We start from the raw sequence: 21,721 nt of genomic DNA on the forward strand, positions 1-21,721 counted from the left end.
CCAGTCCGAACAAATCAAGGGGTTTTTTCCTTGCTTCTGAAAAAAAAAGGCTACATTCCGCATCGGCCTTTTTTATTCGCTGTACTGTCTTGAGGACACATCTCCCCTCAAAAGTTCTATTAACAGACAATGTTATTGAACAGAAAAATATTTACGGTTCGCGTCTGCAAAAATACAATTGTTCGAAATCTTCTAGTAAAATAGTTGAACGAGTTTGCGTACATAAAGGATTAATTTTTTTCCCACGTGGATGAATCCTACGGTTCTAGCCCAAAAGAATGGTAAGCAAAACTAAAAATTTGAATTTTTGTTAAATTTTTATTTTGAACATTGAGAGTTAACTATAATGAATCTATGTCAGAAGAGTTTGGCCCTGCATCGAGGCCAGTTGCGATGTTTGTTAAATTGTGTTTCATAAAGTTTAAAAACGATTATTTTTAATAGGGCATATCTACAAATTACAGAGTAACCTCGTTCATACGTCACTCAGTTATACAACTTTCATGTTTATACGACGTTTAACTTGGGTGGCAATTGTTAACAATAAATTTTAAACAACAATACAACTAATACATTTTAATGTTAAAATATTTTATTCATTTATTTAACGTAAAACCTCAATTATTCGACGTTTTCATTTCGATTAAAACTTTGAAAACTTATGAAACTTTTGAAAACAGAAAAACGTAATTTATATCCATCAAATACGCACAAAATTTTTGTATGCAGTGAAAAAGTGTTCCTGCAACAGTTCTAGCATATTGTCACCGCAAAAGACAAATTTTAGGGTGATTGCTGACGTATACGAAAATTGCCAATGAGATGTTTAGAGTGGACAGTTAGGTGATTTGTTTATTGCCTCTTTCTGAGAATACGCAGATGAGGAGAGTCCCGAAGAAATGGGTTTCAATTGTTTTGACGGCCATATGACCTTTCACAATTTTTTCTCTCCCTATGTTTTCGACGTTATCCCAAGAGGGTGAGAAAGTGTACTGAAAGCATTTGGGGGGTACAGGTCTGCCAAAAATAGGTACACATGCGCAGTAAGTTCTTTCGATCATTTCCTGTAGAACTTTCTTTCGATGTTGTGCTTTGCTTGCTGACAGGACCGTCTTAAGAGCATCATGGGCCTCCGGGCCAATTGATTTTTCCGAGGCCCAACCTAGAGAATTCTCGAAAATTTCAATTACTTCCCATTTTTGTGAGCTCCCCCCCCCCTCTTCTCTTGAGGGGCCCCGAGCCATGCTCGGGTGGGTCCATTCGTTCAGGCGGAGCTGCTTGCTGACTGTCAAATTCGTCGTTCGTAATGTCGGAAAAACAAAAAAAGCTTTCTCTAAAAAAACTGAAATTTTGGAAGAATTCAACAAGAATTTTAAATTGATAATGAAAGTTCATCTTGTAAACAAGCCCGTCATTTGTGGGGGGGGGGGGGGCGCCCGGCTTTTGAAAATACACTAAAAATGGTATATATATATATATATATATATATATATATATATATATATATATACACACACACACATACATTGAGTACATGTGTTTTGACCCCCCCCCCCCCAGGAGAAAGTTGAAATGACGACCCTGCTGCAAACCAGTTGAATATGTTAGAATAAAGTAGAGAAGCAACCAAAGAGCAAGCTCCTGATTGAAAATCATCTACTGCCAAAAAAAAAAGTCCAAGATGGGGAAATTTTTGCAAGTCGAGAAGATTTTGTTGCAATTTTGTACCCAATGTCGTGCCGCAAAGGTAATGTGTGTTGTGCTAAATTTTATTTCTATGAATGATTTGAAATGTGATTTAATTTCCTCTCAAGTATGAAATTACATTTTTTAAACAGAATTGGAATGCAAATAAACACATAAAATTTTATAACATTTTATATGTATAGGGGGGGGGGGAAATAATTTTTTAAAAAGGCTGTTATTCACTTCGACTTATACATAAAACGTTTTGACTCGGCCTCTTGAACGTCGTATAAACAACTGTAACAGAATTGTAAAGTTGCTCATTTGAATAGATGAAGTGAACATAGATATTTAAATTATTTCAGTTCAATTTTTCAGGCCGGTGCTTCAACCAAGGCCAATGAAAATAGTTTTCAGTATTATTACTTTAACTCTTTAATTCACTAAATTTATTTATTCTTTTTGCACGCCTGTAGTGAATCACCTGGCATAACGGAATCGCTTCGTTTTATCAAAAAAATCATTGCATGGAATAACTTCATGTTAGAGCAGGGCGTCTCAAACTTTTTCCACCTGAGGCGCTCTTTTCCCCTATTCAATGCTTATCCACGAGCTCCACTGGCTCTCCAGAGCTGTTTAACAAAGAATATTTTCGAAAACCTCACACCATGACAAAGGTTGGAGGCACACAGTTTGAGAACCCGTGCGTTATAGGAATAATAATTGATTTTCTAAATGAAAGTAAAGTTAAATGTTTGGATATAAATTTTGTTTGGTGTAAAACACACTTCAAACTGTGGTTCGTCATGTGGAGACTCTACAGTAGTTTCATTTGTTGTAGTATACTTGCTTGCTTGGTGAACAACGAAACTATAGAGATGCGGTGGATATCTTTGATACTGTGCATATATATCTATATATGTAATTGATTTTCTGTTTGTGTGTATGTTCTCTATACAAATCCACAATTTTAGATCGATCGTCACCAAAATTTGGATATATATACCAAACAGGGCCCAGATCGAACGATAGGCTACTTTAAAAGTTCGTCAGAGAAGGGCAGATACCCGAAATGGATGAAAAATCGTTGGGCAACAATGGTTTCTGTGCCTCAACAATCACTTTTGGATTGTTTACTTTGGTTACCGTGGTTCCCTAGTAATGCATTTTACATGTGCCTTTCAAATGGCTTGTCACTTCTTTAATCCTGCCAGTATTATATATTTATTCCTTTGTAATGGTTTGTCACTTTTCCAATCCTCCCAATAAATGAAGAAAACACGGGCAGTGCCAGGTATTGTAGCTAGTATTATGCATGATAAAATTGCAGTGAAATCTCGATATAACGATATTCTGCGGACGAAGAAAAATACCATAATAGAGGTATTATCGTTAATCGAGAGACTTTGACATTGAACACTAGCCATCACGACCGCAACTAAATGCTTGATCAGCTGAGGTAAGCACATATTTTGACATCCCCCCCCCCAAGGTAATTTTGAAGAAGAGGCTTTAAAAGGTGAATTTTGCGCACTCTTCTGGTCCTGGGCAAGATACCGGCTTGTCCTCCCCCCCAGTTGCGGCCCTGCCGACCATGGATCACGATCACCATTGGCATATGCAAAGGGGGTTTAGGGTTCTAACCCCCCCCCCCCAAGACCCAAGATTATAGGGAAAATTATTATAAAATTATTGCAGGAAAAAAGAACGTAACTCCCCATCCTCGTGAAAATGGCAATACGCCTATGGCAATCACAAGTTTCTATGGGAAAACCATATCGCCTAACCAATTCGTTCTTTTAACTGGCCTATAGGGGAGCTCTATTGTATTGTGTAAAATTATATACAAATCACATAATCATATCTCGAAATGAGATAATATTATAATATTTATTACACACACATTTATATTTTATTTAGTTTAAATATACAGTGAAACCTCGATATAACAATATTCTACGGACCAAAAAAAAAAAATATTGTGGTAGAGGGATTAAAGAGGTAACATTATCCTCACGTGTGATCAAATTTATGCTATTGTTGTAATTTTTTCTATATCAGCATTGTTAATATCATCGGAAAATTCGCTTTTATGTATTCATTCGTTACAGTATTGATTATTCGTTGTAATTGATTAGTTTATTTATAAAATTCATTTAGATGTGTATTGACCCTGTAAAGAAGCTTACCGCATAGCGCTTTTGGGTCATACAGAGTGCAGCAATACAAATAACTTTAGCTTTCGGTGATCATTTAGTGAAAAATATTGATGTTATCAGACGCCTTCAGAAGAACGAGAACAAGTGGCGAAGTTAAAATTAAATTCAAAACGATTTTGAATAAAATATAAAAACTATTGTTTTAGCGATTATCAGACGCTTATCAGACGCCTTCAGAAGAACGAGAACAAGTGGCGAAGTTAAAATTAAATTCAAAATGATTTTGAACAAAATAGGGGGGGGGGTAGGGGGCCCGCGAAAAATCCTGGCTTGGGGGACCGACACTAGCATGTGGGGGCCATGCTTGGAGCGTATATATATGTTGAAAGGCGCACCATACATGGACGGCGTCAACAATCAATTAATAGCTCGTGAATGACAAAGGCCAACCAGACGGCCATATGCATATAGAAACGTCCTCTCCACTTGTCAATACAAGATTCATCGGAAGACTGGTTATTTGTGGAGATGAAGGAGGAGCCATCTGGTTGGCATTTGTCATTCACGAGCTATTAATTGATTGTTGACGCCGTCCATGTACGGTGCCTTTCAACATATATATACGCTCCAAGGTTGAAATATTCTATCTGCTTACATAGCTTAGATTTTAGAGCATTAGACGGCAAGCGAGAGACCAGGGTTCGAGTCCCCATTGGGGCAGTGATGAATTTTCTTCCTTGTAATCTTCATCTCCACAAATAACCAGTCTTTCGATGAATCTTGGTCATTATGTTCTTCATATACAAGGGATTGTTTGAAGTAAGTAAGAAATTCTTTGTGCCTCCCTTTCCACCAAAAGTTGATCCTCTTTGATTGCGATTGCCCTTCGAGAATATACATAGCGAGTCTGACTGACACTGCTGTAGTGAACTTTGGTAATATACATGCATATGGTCTATTTTTCACATCATTACAGACTGACCACACTATATTTTTAGCTCGTGTTTCCAGTATTAGTTAATAGAGTGGTACTATGGATGGTAAACATGCAATTAAGAATAATTTCATATTTTCATACAGGTGACATAATCTTCATTCAAACCTTGTCATTCCATTGTCATCAACTTAAGTGAATCCGAACCCTTTCCTCCCAATTCTGATGTAATACTCGAACAGCCCCTATGCTGTAACATTAGCTAAGTTGCTAAGACAATAACATATTTATTTCTCATTACATGGCTATGCAGAGCCACAACTAGATACTTGGTCAGCTGGGGCACTCATGCGTTTAGGCACCCCTTTGCAATGTTAATGTTGAAGGAGAGATGGAAGAGTGAAACTTATGCCCCGGGCTGACGCTCGGAGCATCAGACCCAGCTGTTCATCCTAGTTGAGACCAAATCACTATGATCATAAAAAATTATTTTCAGGAATTTAAAAAAAAAGGTTTTCCCATTACCCTTTCTATGATGCTATAAATCTTTGCAGCAGCACCCTTAGCAAGGTTGAATGCTTCAAAATATGGAGCAGTTTGCCCAATACCCATAGCACCCATCATCACATTGAAGAATACCTAAAAAATAAAGTATAAATGCAGAAAAATTATTTTACACAACAGACACAAAAAAATTATGTAATGATTGTAATGTATCTACTACTTCATAATACCATTTGTAGATGGAAGCACCATCCTGCCTTGTAGGATAGTGATTATAATAAAGAAGAGCAGTCATGCTCTGGATGACATGCTAACTGGTTGTAGTAATCTGCGTCCATCGCTATAGTTAGTGGACCAAACATCAAATAGCCAAGCAGCAATTTATAACATGGTGTCAGTTAGAGAAATACTCACGTATTTTTGAATTTACGCTTCAAAGATCTGAAAAAGATGGCGAACAGCCTGCCGATCATCCAGCCATTCGATGCCGGAGCAAACCCGTCCGAAGCATGGAGGTATTGGAAGGAAGATTTCTTGGATTATTTAGAAGCGCTTAAATACAGCTTGGAGGCAGAAACTACGAAAACTGCTCTTTTTCGTCATGTGTGTGGAGAGGAATTGAAGAAGCAGTTGCGATCCTTCGATATTGCGCCCACAGCAGCAAGCACTGCGATATCGCTCGAACAAATCCTTCGTGAGTTCGACAAATATTTCTCGGACTATCAGAATGAGATTTATGCATCTTTCAAATTCCTTGAAATAAAACAAGAAAAAGGCGAAAAATTTGCCGACTATTATTCGCTTTCTGACCCGTGGGTGCTCACACTGGCATAACCTGGGGGAGGGGGGACCCCCAAACTTCTCTTCCACCCCCCCCCCTGCTTTGAAGGATCTCAAAAATTTAAAATGTATTTGTAAAAAATGTATATATAAAGTGAAAAAAATTTAAAATACTTTTTATTACATTTTATAAACTCATAACAAAAGGCTGGACAAATCTAAGGTGCCAGGTCACCATGGCGTCTAAAAAATTGGAATTGGTGCCAAATCTTTTTTATTTGTGATAAAATATTTTTTATTTGAGATATATACCGTAAAGATAATATTTGAAGACGAAGGGCAGCAAAAAATTTATCGGAAATTACGTTAGCGTGTCTGCTAGCATTCAAAGGGGTCTCTAAGTCCTTGGAGAAGTCAAAAAATTCTCAAATTTGGACAGTTTTGTCGGAGAAAAAATTGCTTTATTCCTATTATTATTTTTTTTTTTGATTTATAAAACCTTTGTACTGTAAATAAATTGCTCATGAATGCATTTCATGATGGTACTAACAACGCCACATTAAAAATTTAAAAGAGATGTCAGCAAAATTGTAAGTTTAAGAGAACGTGATAAGGAGTTTCCTATGATAAACAATAATCCTAGCTTTTTCACCGATACCTTTAATTCCTACCCCCCCCCCCCAATACAAAGCAAAGCAGTATATGCTGATATATGTGACGAACGTGCCAGAAAAATCAGTGCTACTGCAGAACAATCTGGAAGAATTTTAAGAAAAGAGTAAAAACACTGTTACCGTTGTTTTTACTGCAGAACATTTCCTGTCAGCCGGAGGATGGCTTGTTGCAGAACAGTGCAAAACGTGCTCTCGATGGATCCGGCGCGGTGCCCTCTAGGTTTACACTAGTACATGAGAATGACTATCAAACTGTGCATTATTATAGAATGGTAATAAAAAGCTATTTGACAATAAATTTGGGCAATAGTACCCACCACCCAACACGAAAATTTGTAATTTGTACGAGTGGGCCCGGGCACTTTTTAACTGCTCTATTATGGGCTGACATGGCTCCAGCCTGAAACGATTCTTGTTATTTTTCTCCTCCACCCTGTAAATTCACCATAGAAGAGGGCCGATGAAAAATTGCCCTAATGGTTCCCCATAAAGCACAGCCAAGAGGGCGCGGTAGCCCAGATCGATAAGATATTCACCTAAAGTACCAAAGGTGTCACGTATTCGATACGCAGTTCGTCCTTTTCAGAAAACTTTCCAGACACAGGGGTACAACAGAAACGTCGACATGACCGAAGAAAAAATTGGTACCGCAGGAAGTCCCCCATCGAAGGATTAGCACACAATCTCTCGATGAGCATAAAAACAAGCCTGAAGTACGGAATCGGCAATAAATGGTAGGTCCCATTCTATTTAGCCCTCGTTTGTAGAAAATGACCGTGGTGCGACTCAAATGATCATAGCCATGTCTATAATATCTATATGCAGGCCACCAAAACGAAAGGGCTTTCAAAGCTAGACGATCACTTCCTGGAGCCGCATTTAAATACTACGGCCGGGGCAAGCAGGCATCCCCCTTTAATGTAGTTCTAAATACGTCGTTGAAAGGAGAATTTAGCGTTCTTTCTGATCAAGCGCCCAGGACATAAAACCTGCTCGCTTTTTGGGTAGACAAAACTCTAGGCCTGTGAGTTCCCTGTCTGGAAAGAATTTTAAGCTATTGCTCTATTAATAAGTCAAAATGTAACTTACTAAAATTATTACTTTTTATTCCGTTTTAAAGTATTTTTACTCCGTTTTGCGGCCCCTAAAATTTAGAGGCCTGGTGCGGCTGCACCTACCTAAATCCAGCACTGATTTCAATCCCCGCATACTCCGCTGAAATGAAGTGGTTGAATAAAACCAACACCAATATGCACTGCTCAAAACAATTAAGGGAGCAAGCAAAAAAGTGAAGAAAACCGTGCGAGACAGCCACGTATTGACATACAATGGATAGTACACACGTATCAATGCGCAATACAGAAAAAAGACGTAAAAAAATTTGGAATTAAGCTTTAATTCTTTGAAAATATGGAAAAAACATGAAAAGATGATTTAGGGCAACAATTTGGTTACATGTAAACGATAAAAAAAAGTACTGTTTAGACATGATGCATGGGTTTTAATAGGGCGTGTGGTCTCCTCGAACAGCTAAGACTGCTGCACACCTGTTTGCCATGGATGCGATGAAGTTATCGATCAGACTTTGGGGAATACTGTTCCACTCCTCAAGAAGTGCAATCTGCAAGTCTCGGACAGTAACAGGCGGCCTTGGTCGCGCAGCAATGCGTCGTCCGAGCATGTCCCAAACATGCTCAATTGGATTCGGGTCAGGAGAGCACGCTGGCCATTCCATACGCTGTATTGTTTCAGCTTCAAACATGTTCTCCACCAGACGAGCTCTATGCGGTCGGGCATTATCATCCTGGAAAACAAAGGAATCACCAATGGCTCCAGCGTAAGGGATGACATGAGGTCACAGTATCTCGTCTGCATACTTTCAGGCCGTCAAAGTGCCATTCCGAATGATATGGAGGTCTGTACATCCGCCTATGCTGATTCCACCCCATACCATCCAACCAGCTCGTCTGTATTGTGACCTTTCACGAACGAATGCAGGGTTATTTCGAGTGCCCCTGTCCCTCCATACCAGAACACGTCGGGTGTCACACTCCAGACTGAATCGGGACTCGTCTGTAAACAGCACTTGGCTCCAATCATGTTGCTCCCAATCTCGATGTTCAGCAGCCCATCTTCTTCGGCCCGCACGGTGGCGTGGGGTCAACGGAATGCAGACCATTGGCCTACGTGCATAGAGCCCTCCCTCATGAAGCCGATTACGTACTGTTTGGCTGGACACCCTTCGTCCCGTTGCCATGAGCAACCGTCTTTGCAGCTGCGTAGCATTCTCTGTTGTGTTTCGGTGGGCTGTTAACCGTATATACCGGTCATCAGTTGCTGTAGTGGCGCGTGGCCGACCTTGCCCTGGTCGACGTCTAACATTTCCTGTTTCTTGGAATCGATTCCAACAATGGAGCCTTGCAACAACACTTCTGGCGACTCCAACAGCGTCCGCGACACTACGTTGTGTTTGCCCGGATTCCAGTCTGCCTATAACACGCCACGCCATGGATTCCGGTAAATCATGTTGTTGAGACATCCTCAAGTCACCTTGTCTCAAAAAAAAATACTGCGAAATCGAATTTCACAGTTACGGCAGTAAAACAGACGTTTTTGCAACATCCCGATTTCTGCCCTTATCTCCTTTTTCTGGTTTTTGATGTCATGAACTTTGATTTGCATATGAAGTTTTCTTCTTCCGTTTCCTGTTATAAGGAAATTTCGTTATAAGGAAGTGATTTCACCAGTCTCTTGGAGTTTGTTATAATGGGATTCGACTATCTATACCTGGAAAACTTCAAAATCGATTCCTTAGAACAGTGGTTTCGAACCCGGTGCTTCGCAAAGCCCATGGGGCTCCGTGTGAGCTTCCTAGGACCTCCACAACCGCTCGAGAAAAATAAAATCAGTAAATTTGATAAATGAACAAAAAAAGAAGAATGGGTTCCTCCATATAAATTATACGCTAAAAAGGGCTACTTGAGTCAAATAGGGCTCCGCCATAGAAATTATATACTGAAAAGGTCTTCGCGAGTCAGAAAAGGTTGAAAACCGATGCCTTATTAGAAATCCGGTTTTTGATTGTATTTTTTTTTTGAATGAATACTTTTTTGACTGCTTCATGCGAGAAAGCTTAGTAAATAAATAGTTATTTAATAGTAAAAATATATATATATATTTTTACGAGAACTTATAAAAAATATTTTAAAAGAACTTATAAAAATTAATTAATGTAATTAACTCGAAAAACTAAATTTCATAACAAATAAAAAACGTATTACAGTTATCTAAGGGGGTGCAGGAAGGTAAATCGTATTGCACTGGGGGTGCAGAATGGAAAAAGGTCAATAACCACAGTGATATAGATATTTTATCCATATAAAAGAACTACTTCAAAGCATAAATAGGCATACAAATCAATATCTCCAGCTAAGTGTGACGCCCCTAGGAGCCAGGACGCACACTTTGAGAAACACTGCGCCATCCAAAGCCCCTCTTTTAGATACTTCCAAAAATTGAAGAATTTTTTTCAAATTTAATTTTTACCTTGAATTTTCTCTTGCAGACATTCCTTACAATTTCTAAAGAAAACAAGCGACAGAAGATCGAAAGTAGTTTCGAAATCAGTAATCAACTTAAAATAACCTTTTCTTTTTAAAAAAAAAAAAAAAGACAAGATACTGAAAAGGGCCGGCATTTGATAATTATATTCAACACATTAAAATTCTTCATAATACTCGGGTACCCTAGTTTCTTAATCTATTCCAATATACAGTATTTGTCTATTTCCTAAATCAAATATGTTCATGAAATTGATAAAATAGATTTTATGGCAACAATTGTTATTATAAAGGTACCAATATTATGTTTGTTATGAATGGTTAGCGTTTAAAAAATTCAGTAAATCAGCTGAATAAATGATTAAACATTTTTGATTAATCCGTAAAACATTTTTAATGGGATTGCGATAGCCATCCTTCGAATGTTGCCGCCCGACTTGCGCAGTGGTAAAATGCTCGTCTTCCACTATGAAGGTTATCATCGAGGTCCATGGGTTCGAATCCGGGCATAGAACATCAGAAGCAAGTTCTTCACCTGGGGCGACCACCGATGGATGGTGCCTTCATTTCCGACCCAACTCCACTGGTTGGAAATTGCCGTATGGCGATATATGACCGGAGTTGGTGTGCGGTAAAGTAGTAGCCATCAAAGCTGCATTGAAAACCTTAATACATCCATTGATGTTTGTCGTAAAAGCTCAAGAACATCCGTATAACATGTGGTATCCAAAATGCCCCCAAAAATTTAAGAAAAATTGTTAATGAAATATCACTTACCAAGATTAAATTGTGGTCGAGATACCTTGATATGCTCGCACTACAACAAATTGTGTTGGAACACTCTTAACGATGATAAAAAATAGATGACTGTCTGAATATGCCCCCCTTCTCTTATAAATATACGTACCACTTTTCTATATCCTACGCAAAAATTTATCATACCTCCATACACAACCATTTGTCGACTTTTACTTTTGTTCACTTCAGTAGTGTGAGGTTGTTTGTCTCTTTCACGAACTATCTTTTTGGGAACAGCCATCCACATGTATTATGCCCTGTTTTTTCTTATGGTGGGTCCTTGTCTGGACACCATAAAAACGTAAGTGAGCTGGAATTGCCTGGAGATGCGACAATCACCAGACAAACATTTAATTATCATGTGAAGTATGTACATGAAAAAAAATGGTTCAGTTTGGGTGTCTGAAAGAAGTTTCTGGGAAGTTCTCTCACCTCCCCGGAAATATCAGAGGTTTCCAGGGAGGCGTGCTTACTACAGCCCATACAAACATCTGGTTATCTAGTGTATATATACTCTGTATGTTATACCCAAACGACAATCAATGTTGTCTCGCTCCAGGGCAGTCGTATTCCCAGCGACGTCCATGCTAAAATCCAATTTAAAACATCAATAGTCAAAGCACCACTGTAAGCAACATTCACCTTGGGCGCATTACCAGAGGAGTGTACACAATCATGGAGGGCTGCTCAAGAAGAAATATAATAGAAAGCGATTAGCACCCCTTCTACTAGGGAGGCAAGCGAATTACCCATCCATTCCAGACAAGTGGGGGGGGGGCGATATTGCCTACTAAACAATAAATATCTATAGCCGGTTGTGGTTCGGCTATTTACTTTAAAAAAAAGCGGAATGCCCCCCTTTTTACTAAAGCTGTTTCAAAACATCCCCAACTCAATGCTAAAATAGTGTTTGCTGCAGGCAGAGTGTTTAAGTAGATGTATATGTCCACAAAGCAATTTCTTTGTAGCCACTAGAACTACAGCGACAGTAAACAGAAAGGAAAGAAAAATTCCACATTTTTTTTTTTTTTTTTTTTTTTGCGGTGCCCCGTTTCTCTTGATGTCCTAAACACATGTTTATTTTGCACTTTTCCTTGCTAAAAGGAGAAAACATACAAGAAGTTTTCCCTTTCAGTTTTTTTAAAAAATTGTATTCAATGCTTGGGAAAAAAATCAGAAATCTACATAGGAGATTTTTATTTCTGAATCTATAATTCTGTGGGTGCTCAGCCCCATCACACAAAGGACTGTGGGTGCTCGAGCACCCACAGCACCCCCGGCTCCGACGCCACAGTCCAAGAACTGAGTGACAAAGCACTACAAGCAAGACTGGTCCGAGAAATGAGTAGATCAATGAAGACACTGCAAGACATCATTAGCGAGTGCAAAACGTGCGAGCATAGTAAGGCACAGGCAACGGAGATGGGTGAAAGCAAAATAACGGTTGACGCCGTAAGGAGAAACAAACACCACACAGCATTGTTGCGGCCAGCAAACAACGAAAACGCTGAGCAGAGAGACTGTAAACAGTGTGGAAAAAAACACCATCCAAAAGAGTGTCCGGCCTTCGGAAGTAAGTGCCGCAAGTGCGGTGGAAAAAATCACTGTTTGTAGGAAAAAGATTTTCTATAAAAGAACAAATACTCGCCGAGTTAACACAGTAGATCACGCCAGTGACGACAGCGGCTCAGATACTGTTTATTTCGGTGAAGTAAAATCAATTGATCCCTTAGAGAATGAAAAACCAAACTCTGTGTGGCTTCAGAAGATCCTAGTTAATGGCAACAATGTCAAATTTAAGCTGGATACTGGAGCACAAGTGAACATTATACTTAAGAGTGAACTGCTAAAATGGAAAATGAAGCCAACTGTAAAAAAAATTAAAAAACCAGTGCTAGACTACAGTGATAATGTAGTTCCAATATTGGGCGAGTGTTCGTTAACTTGTGAGGTCAAGAATCAGAAGAAAAGTTTCAAATTTCTTGTAACAACTCTGAATTCCTGCCCTATATTAGGCCTAGTTACTTGCAATGAATTAGGACTAATTAAAAGATTGAATGACCTTATGAAAATGAACAGAAATTCACATAAGAGTGACACCCTGGAAGAAGTTATGAAAGAATTCTCAGATGTTTTTACTGGTGTGGGACGACTCAAACGTACTATAAAAATTAAATTGAAAGAAAATTATTCACCAAATGTGGCAGCTCCACGAAAAGTGCCATTGGCTCTTCATAGCAAAGTGAAACAGGAGCTTAAACGTATGAGTGATAATGGAATAATTGCAAAAGCAGAGGAACCTACTGAGTGGGTCAGCAACATGGTTGTGGTGAATACACCCAAAAAATTACGCATTTGTCTAGACCCAAGGCCATTAAATGATGCCATACAAAGACCTCACTATCAAATACCAGCAGCCGATAATCTGATAACAAAGCTGCAAGGATGTAAAGTATTTACAATCTTAGATGCAAAAAATGGATTTTGGCAGTTACCACTTGATGAAGAATCATCATTTTTAACAACTTTCACAACACCTTGGGGAAGATATCGATTTTTAGTTTTACCATTTGGGCTAAACAATGCCCCAGAAGAGTTTCATGGCGCTATGAATGAAGTTTTTGAAGATGATCCAAAAATAAATCCATACTTTGATGACATAGTCCTTGGATCTTCATCCATGCAAGAACATTGTCAGTTACTCCGTCGAACCTTGACACGAGCCAGAGAAGCTAATCTTAAGTTCAATATTGAAAAGACACAATTAGCCTTAACATCAGTCAATTATTTGGGACATATAATGTCGGATACTGGAATAACTCCAGATCCCAAAAAATTTATGGCCATTAACGAGTTTGCTGTTCCCAAATGTCATGAGGATATACAAAGATTTCTTGGAATGATAACTTATCTAGCCAAGTTCACTCCTCATTTTTCTAGTTTAACTCACTCGCTACGCCAGCTATTAAAACAAGATACTGAGTGGCTGTGGGATGAAAATACCCAATGTGATTTTGACAAATTAAAACAAATGATAGAGCAAGCTCCATGTCTACAATATTTTGATGTAAAAAAGTCAGCGACTGTTTCAGTGGATGCCAGTCAGCACGGATCAGGAACAGTTCTCCTACAAGATAACAAACTAGTTGCATATGGATCTGCTACACTCACAGCAGCTCAAACGCGCTATGCACAGATCGAGAAAGAAGTGTTAGCTGTGATCTATGGGCTGGAACATTTCAATTATTACACCTATGGAAGACCAGTAGTTGTTCAAACAGATCACAAGCCCAGACTTCAGCACATGCTATTGAGATTGAACAAATATGATGAACTTATGTTCATACCTGGTAAAGAGCTAAAGATTGCAGACGCCTCGTCAATAGCTCAATCGCCAAATGACAAATTTGAAGAGGATTACGAGCAAGAAGCAGCTGTCTCGATTAATCTCCTTGCATGTGCTACACCCAATAAGTGACACGAATATGCTTTGATGACAGCAAGTTATGCAGAGCTGCAGGATGTGCTTCATCATGTTCAAAAGGGATGGTCAGAAAAGAATAGAACCAGAGCAGCAGCTCAGCCTTACTGGCACTGTAGAGATGAGCTATATTATTCTAAAGAAGAAATAATATGCAGAAGCAAGAGACTTGTTGTGCCACAAGTTGCAAGACCAGAAGTTTTGGAAAAACTGCATGTCTTGCATCGAGGTATTATTGCTTGCAAATTGAAAGCTAGAGAATATTTCTACTGGCCGAAAATAAATGACGATGTGGAAAACTACATCAACAGATGTAAAATCTGTCCGCAAAATCAGAGGGCAAATTCTAAAGAAGTCCTGTTCAAACAAATTCTGCCTGGAAGACCATGGGAAAAAGTGGCATGTGACTTTTTCTACTTGAGAGGTCAACAGTATCTTTTGATGATCGATTATTTCTCAAAGTACACAGAAGTTAAAAACATGAAGAGTACTAATGCAAAGGCAGTAATAGAAGCAATGAAAAGCATCTTTGCAAGGCATGGAATACCAGAAGAATTGGTGAGTGACGGAGGGCCACCATTTAATGCAGAAAGCCTTCGAAAATTTTTCAAAGAGTGAAACGTGACACACAGTATTACTTCACCTCACTTTCCCAGAAGTTGAGAAAGCCAGTGTAATTACCTACTTGTACAGTGATACTTTTTTTTTTCTTTTGGGTAGCTTAAATACACACTGCTCATTTTTTTTAGGGCAAAAAAAAAAAGTTATCTTTGTCTTGGCCACAACCATGGCCCCCACAAGGGGTGGGCTGACAAGGCTGTAGCCCCGGAGCAATTTTCACTTTCTTTTTGCTTTTTCACACTATAAATTCATTATAATAGGGCCCATGAAAGTCTTGTCGGGGGCCCCACAAAAGATCCCAGCTTAGGGGCCCTGCTCCAGGATGTGGGGGCATGGCCACAACAGAATTAAATTCTTTGAATTCTTTAAGAAATGTGTCTGCTACAACATTCACGTTATGCGCCCAGCAATGGTAGAGCAAAATGTTGTCACCAAGAAGTGTTTTTAATAATTTGAAGTTGGCCTTTCCCGGCCAAGTTGAGAAGGCTGTACAAACTTTGAAGAAGTCTCTCACAAAAGCTCTAGAAAAAGGTAAAGATCTGCATACGGTCCTACTGGATTATAGGATACAACCTACACAGGATTTTCCTTCTCCGGCTGAACTGCTGATGAGCAGATGATTAAGATCCTTTTTGACAACTCATCCTCATCAACTCAAGCCAAAGTTTTCTACAGCTGAAGCCAGTAAAATCTTGAAAACCAGACAAGCATATCAGAAGGAAAGATTTGACAAACATACAATGCATCATCCTGAACTCAAACAAGGCTCAAGGGTCTGGTTCAAGAAAAGACCTTGTGAACCGTGGCAGCAAGGTGTCATAACCAAGACAGGACTGAAACCTCGTTCCTATATAATCGAGGGAAAAGATGGAGGTACATATCGAAGAAATAGACACCACGTAAGAGAAGACAAAACAGCTAATGAGAAGATCACCAGAACCAGAACAGTTGAAGATTTGTACCCTTTAACGGCAGCTAAAAAGATGGCATCTTCAACTTAAGATGCAATTCCAGAAGCAGGTCAAATCCTGAGAAGATCAGAGAGGACTGTAGTTAAACCCATACGTTATAGACAATAAATTAAATATTCATTATCACATTATCATACATTAACTATAATAGAACTTTAATGTTTTTTTAAAAAAATAAATAAAAAGGGCATGTAATGTATCTACTACTTCATAATACCATTTGTAGATGGCAACACCATCCTGCCTTGTAAGATAGTGATTTTAATAAAGAAGGGCAGTCATGCTCTGGATGACATGCTAATTGGTTGTAGGGATGTGTGTCCATCGCTATAGTTAGTGGGCCAAACAGTAAATAGCTAAGCATCAATATATAACAATGATAACTGATCTAAATCCTGAGTAAAATTTTTATACCGAAAAAGAATGCAGCTGAGGAATAAAAAAAAAGCATTTCATAATTTTGTCACAGATTTTAAAATGCCCACCCAGATAAAAGAGAAAAATTGACTTTTACAGAAAAATACGATTTCTGATGTCACACTTTCTTTTTTTCAAACTGAGCACAACTCAGGTCTACTGCCATGGGCAATTTACTACCTAGCGAGTTGTGCCGGAAGTGTAAGTGTGTGTACCCCACAGTCTGAGTGTGTATCTAGTGTTGTGTCTGATTTTTTCAGTACTGCCATCTATATTTCAGAAGAGAAGGGTAATAATTGAATATTTGTACTGTTTGTAGGCCTGTTGCTCTCTATGGTGAGACTTTTTAAGGGGAGATCAGCTCGCATTTGCACCTCAAAGTAGGGAACCACAGAAAACTAATTTCAGCCAGCCACCACTGTGGTGACCGCAGGGCTCGAACCCAGGTCCCATGATGCGAGTCCGTCACCATGACCACTCGACCACCACAGCGGCAAGCTGATTTTAACAATTTTAACAAAGTTTCTTCATCCTTCATAAGAAATGACTATTTTCATTTAATGAAAATAGTCATTTCTTATGTAATTCAGTGTGCTGAGCACAAATTTGGCCGTTAGATGGCTACAGTTTCCTCTGAAATTGCACATTTACTGTACATATAATAACACAATACAATACACTGAAACCCAATATTACGTACATGTTATAATATTATGTTAATCAGGGTGTCTACCAAATACCAAAAGCAAAGTTCTGAGATTTTTTTGAGAACTTTTCGGTGACCTTTTCTTATTCGCAGGGCTTCCACTCAAAAAATTAGTAAAAGTACGATGGGGGGGGGGGGGGTACCTTCCTTAGACAACATAATTATGGCATAATTTAAAAAAAATCCCTAGAATTTTTTTTTTTGAAAAATTTTAATTTTTTTTTTTTAATAGCACACTATTTTAGTGTCCTGAAAAAACCTGGCTTGCTTAAAAGAATGTCGAAAGATTTCACCGATAGTAATACAGTAGACTCTTGGTAACTCGACACCTTGAAATTATTGACAAACATGTAGACTTAAGTGGATGTCCAGTTAGCGGGGTTTCACTCTAAATTTTTGTTCGATCGTTTTTGTGTATCCAATTATATACATTCTAACAATTGTATTAAATAAAATGCTAATTCTCAATAATTTTAGTTCAGTGTTAAATTCCTAAATTACATTACCTCACAGACATTTTCATTTTCTTTTCCATAAGTAGCACATCTCATACTGTATATCACCCAGTCGTAATATGCAAGTTTTTTTTTATACTTCCACTGTTAAGCCCAGTTAATCAAGGTTCTACTGTATAGTAGTAACAGATTTATGTAAAATAATCAGCTATATACAGGGTGATTATAATTAAAGAGTTTTGATTCCAAAACTATACAATAAGTACTGGTCAGAATGACTTGAAAATTTGCATGGATATTCCTGAAGCAATGGAAATTTCTTGGCAAAAGGGAAAAAAGTGCTAGTAGTGCAAAATGTGCAAGTAGATGATGCTGTACTTGGCCAGCGATATAATCTATTTCATGCAACCACATCATTTCGGCACTTCCACAGCATCAGTGTGCAGATAGAACAACTATCAAGATGCACATTGCAATATCAGCAAAACAGCTGCTGAAGACAGATTTTGACAATAACAGGATGCAACTTCTGGCTGTGAGGGGGGGGGGGAGGCTACCTCAAAATGTTATGAACAGTGGTCAGATTGCGAAATTTGGTGAATTGCAATATCCAGCGCATCCCCTATATGTTAGAAGTTCCTCAGAAATATTAACATGGGGGCACGTTTGGTTTAATAAAGGTGAATTGCAAGTGCATCCACATCATGACCATGGCATATTCTGATCTGTTGTTGAACAAGAATTTTTGTGCTTTCAACCTCATAGCCAGAACACGGTGGAAAACATATTTAATATTTCTTGAGTAAGTTGTAGTTATTTGTTCAATTACTTCATTTTTTTCCTTTTGTGATGTTTCCATGAATTATGAAATCGTGCAATGCTATAATTAAGTTATCTTTTTGCCATGACTGGCTATCATTTCCATTTTGTGAGCAAATTTTCCACGTGTTGGATGATGTCATTAATTTTTCATTTTTATGTATTTTTCCCCTTTACCAAATAAAATTTCATTTCTTCAGGAATATTTTCATGTCAATTTTCAAGTCATTCTGACAATAGTTCTTTTTTTAGTGTTTTGAAATCAGAACCTCAGTTATAATCACCTAGTATATTGTAAATCGTCACTAATTAATCTGCATTATTTATGCTTCATTAAATACATTATATTCACCTAATTTTTATTATAGTTTTTGCAAAATAGCTTCCTAATTAAGCATACTGAAAGTAACTGGAGAAAACATCTTTATATTATATGATTAATAACAACATTAAAAGAATTTTCAAACATGTAGTAATCCATTGAGTTAAACAAAAATAACTAAATTGCAAAAATTGGTTTTTGTTAAAATATAAGAAATATTTATTGTGATTAATTAATATAGGAATAGTGTTAATTACATTAATAAACATTTATTTTAATTAATTATAAGAAGTTTGAATGATTTTTCAGAAATTTTATTGTTTTTAATGTTAATACTATTTAAAACAAAAAACCGGTTTAAACCAAAAAAAACCGGGTTTAAACCATGTGTGATCTCTCATTGTGTGATCTCTTCACAAAATATTGAACAAGTATTGAGTGATAATGGTGGAGAGTTAGACAACTAAGCAGTCCAAATAATTCTCAAGAACAAAGGAATTATTCACAGATTGACTGCACCGTATGCTCCTGAACAAAATGGAAGTAGCGAACAGAACTCTTGTTGAGATGGCAAGAACACTCAGATACTCCAACAAACAAATTTCCAGCTTTCCTAAGGGCTGAGTTTATCAATATACTTCAGCTTATATTCTGAACAGGACTGGAAAATGTTTGGTTCACAATGTAAGTTTGTTTGACCTGTGGGTGAAACAGAAGTCTTTTTTGAATAAGGCATATGTATCATTGGGCCAGTCTGTTATGCTCATATCCCAACTCAAACAAGGAAGATGGATAAGAAAGCAATAAAGGGTTATCTTTTCTAATCAGTAGGAATACGTAAATTTCGTATTTACGAAATAACCGCGATAAATGTGAAATTCATGAAATAAATGCGATGAATGCAAAATTTGCTAATTTTCACGAATAAATGCAAAAATTTGAATTTATATTACTTTTCTGAGAAATCTCAATAATTTAAATGTTATTGTTAATTCTTTCGTGTGTTTCCAAGCTATAATTGACACCTTAAAAGAATACGAAACTAAATATGAAAATAAAGATCTAGTATCAGACTCCATGCGTTACATGACTGCGTACTTCAAATTATTAAAAACACTTCTTGGTGACAACATTTTGCTCTACCATTGCTGGGCGCATAACGTGAATGTTGTAGCTGACACATTTCTTAAAGAATTCAAAGAATTTAATTCTGTTGTGGCCATGCCTCCACATCCTGGAGCAGGGCCCCTAGGCTGGGATCTTTTGTGGGGCCTCCGACAAGACTTTCATGGGGGCCTATTATAATGAATTTATAGCATGAAAAAGCAAAAAGAAAGTGAAAATTGCCCCGGGGGCTACAGCCTTGTCAGCCCACCCCTTGTGGGGGCCATGGTTGTGGCCAAGACAAAGATAACTTTTTTTTTGCCCTAAAAAAAATGAGCAGTGTGTATTTAAGCTACCAAAAAGAAAAAAGAAGTATCACTGTACAAGTAGGTAATTACAATGGCAGCAAAATTCTTCCCGATGCCTGTAGTAACCAGGCAGAATTCGTGGCTCAAGGATGTCGTTCATCTGAGCAAATATCATATATTTTGCTGCTTTTCTCAATAAATATGAAGACGATTACTCCAGCATAAGTTTCTTTAAAATAAGTTTCAATGAAAGTCTAGCTCCAAAAATACGGGTTCAGTTGTTTTTCTTTTCTGAATTCTCTGTAGGAAAATTACGCTAATCGACAATTACACATGACATCCAGCCAGTGTCGTCTTAATGCATGGGTCCGACTGAACATGGCCCAGAAACCTCAATTGCAGAGGGGCCTCAAATCTGGTTAAAATTATCGAGAGTAAGCATTTATAGCAAGGTAGAGGGAGGGGCTCCAGAAAAATCATTTTAGCCGAGTGCCTATGATATTTATTTATTTATTCAATATTGTTTGGCCGAGGCCTAAGAGGATGCGGAAGTTATGAATGACGACTGATGAACACAGGGTTTGTACAGGTCAGGGAAAACCTGGAAAAGTCAGAAAATTTTTTTTACTAAAAAAAGTCAGGGAAATCAGGGAAGATGGCCCATTTTTGTTTTACAACTGGAAATTTCCAACAACGACCTGGAAAATCGTCATAATTAACATCTCATCGGGAAAAAAAGATCTATAAAAAATAATAATAAAGAGGAAAAAAAAATCTTTCAGGATAAAAAAAGGGAATAAATATTGATAATCCATAAAATAGCGCACAAAACGTTAGATACTGCCGAGGGAGAACGAGGATTTCATAAGTCCACTTGGAAAAGCATATTGCTACGACTTTATCGTAACTCTTTCTAATGTTAACAAACATCATAACTAAGCATCGTAGAATGTCATGGGTACACAGCTCAGTTGTAATAATTTTGTAAGTTCACTTCAGTTAGGAGCAGCGGATGACGCACGTGTATATTTCGATTTTCCATCTGGGTATTTTTATTTGAAAACAATTTTGTGTTGTAAGAAAACTTGTGTGGGCAGATCGTCAGTAAGCTGATTGAATTAAAGCAGTCAAAAATGACCCGTAAAAAGCAGTAAAAAGCATGGTGGCAGCTTTGCAGCAAAACTCGCAACATCAGCAGATAAGTTATCCAGAACCATGCCAAGCATGTGAAATCAGAGGAGTTCAGCGAACAACCCCCGATTGCTAAACTTCTTGATTCTAGCGCGAGATAGATCTATCTCTAGAAGGTGCTGGTGCAAGCCAACTGTAAAGAATTTTGATGCAGTGAAACCAACTACATCTTTGACTAATTATGTCACAAACGAAACAACTGTAAAGGCTTAAATCTTGTGGGCATTGACA

At 37.9% G+C, this 21,721-nt stretch overlaps 1 protein-coding gene across 3 annotated transcripts in view; it reads right to left on the reverse strand.

Moving 5' to 3' along the window:
• LOC149088330 (ATP-dependent translocase ABCB1-like) overlaps positions 1-21,721 on the reverse strand; it is a 532,351-nt gene that overhangs the window by 210,368 nt on the left and 300,262 nt on the right. For all 3 annotated transcript variants that reach the window (XM_089247148.1, XM_089247163.1, XM_089247155.1), the window contains exon 10: positions 5,305-5,418. In XM_089247148.1, coding sequence (XP_089103274.1) covers positions 5,305-5,418 — 114 coding nt within the window. The remainder of the gene's footprint in view (positions 1-5,304; positions 5,419-21,721) is intronic.

This window comes from Pholcus phalangioides, unplaced genomic scaffold, assembly GCF_987345545.1.
Source record: "Pholcus phalangioides strain wild (caught in Gottingen) unplaced genomic scaffold, Ppha-v1.0 ptg000003l_1, whole genome shotgun sequence".
Taxonomy (NCBI): domain Eukaryota; kingdom Metazoa; phylum Arthropoda; class Arachnida; order Araneae; family Pholcidae; genus Pholcus; species Pholcus phalangioides.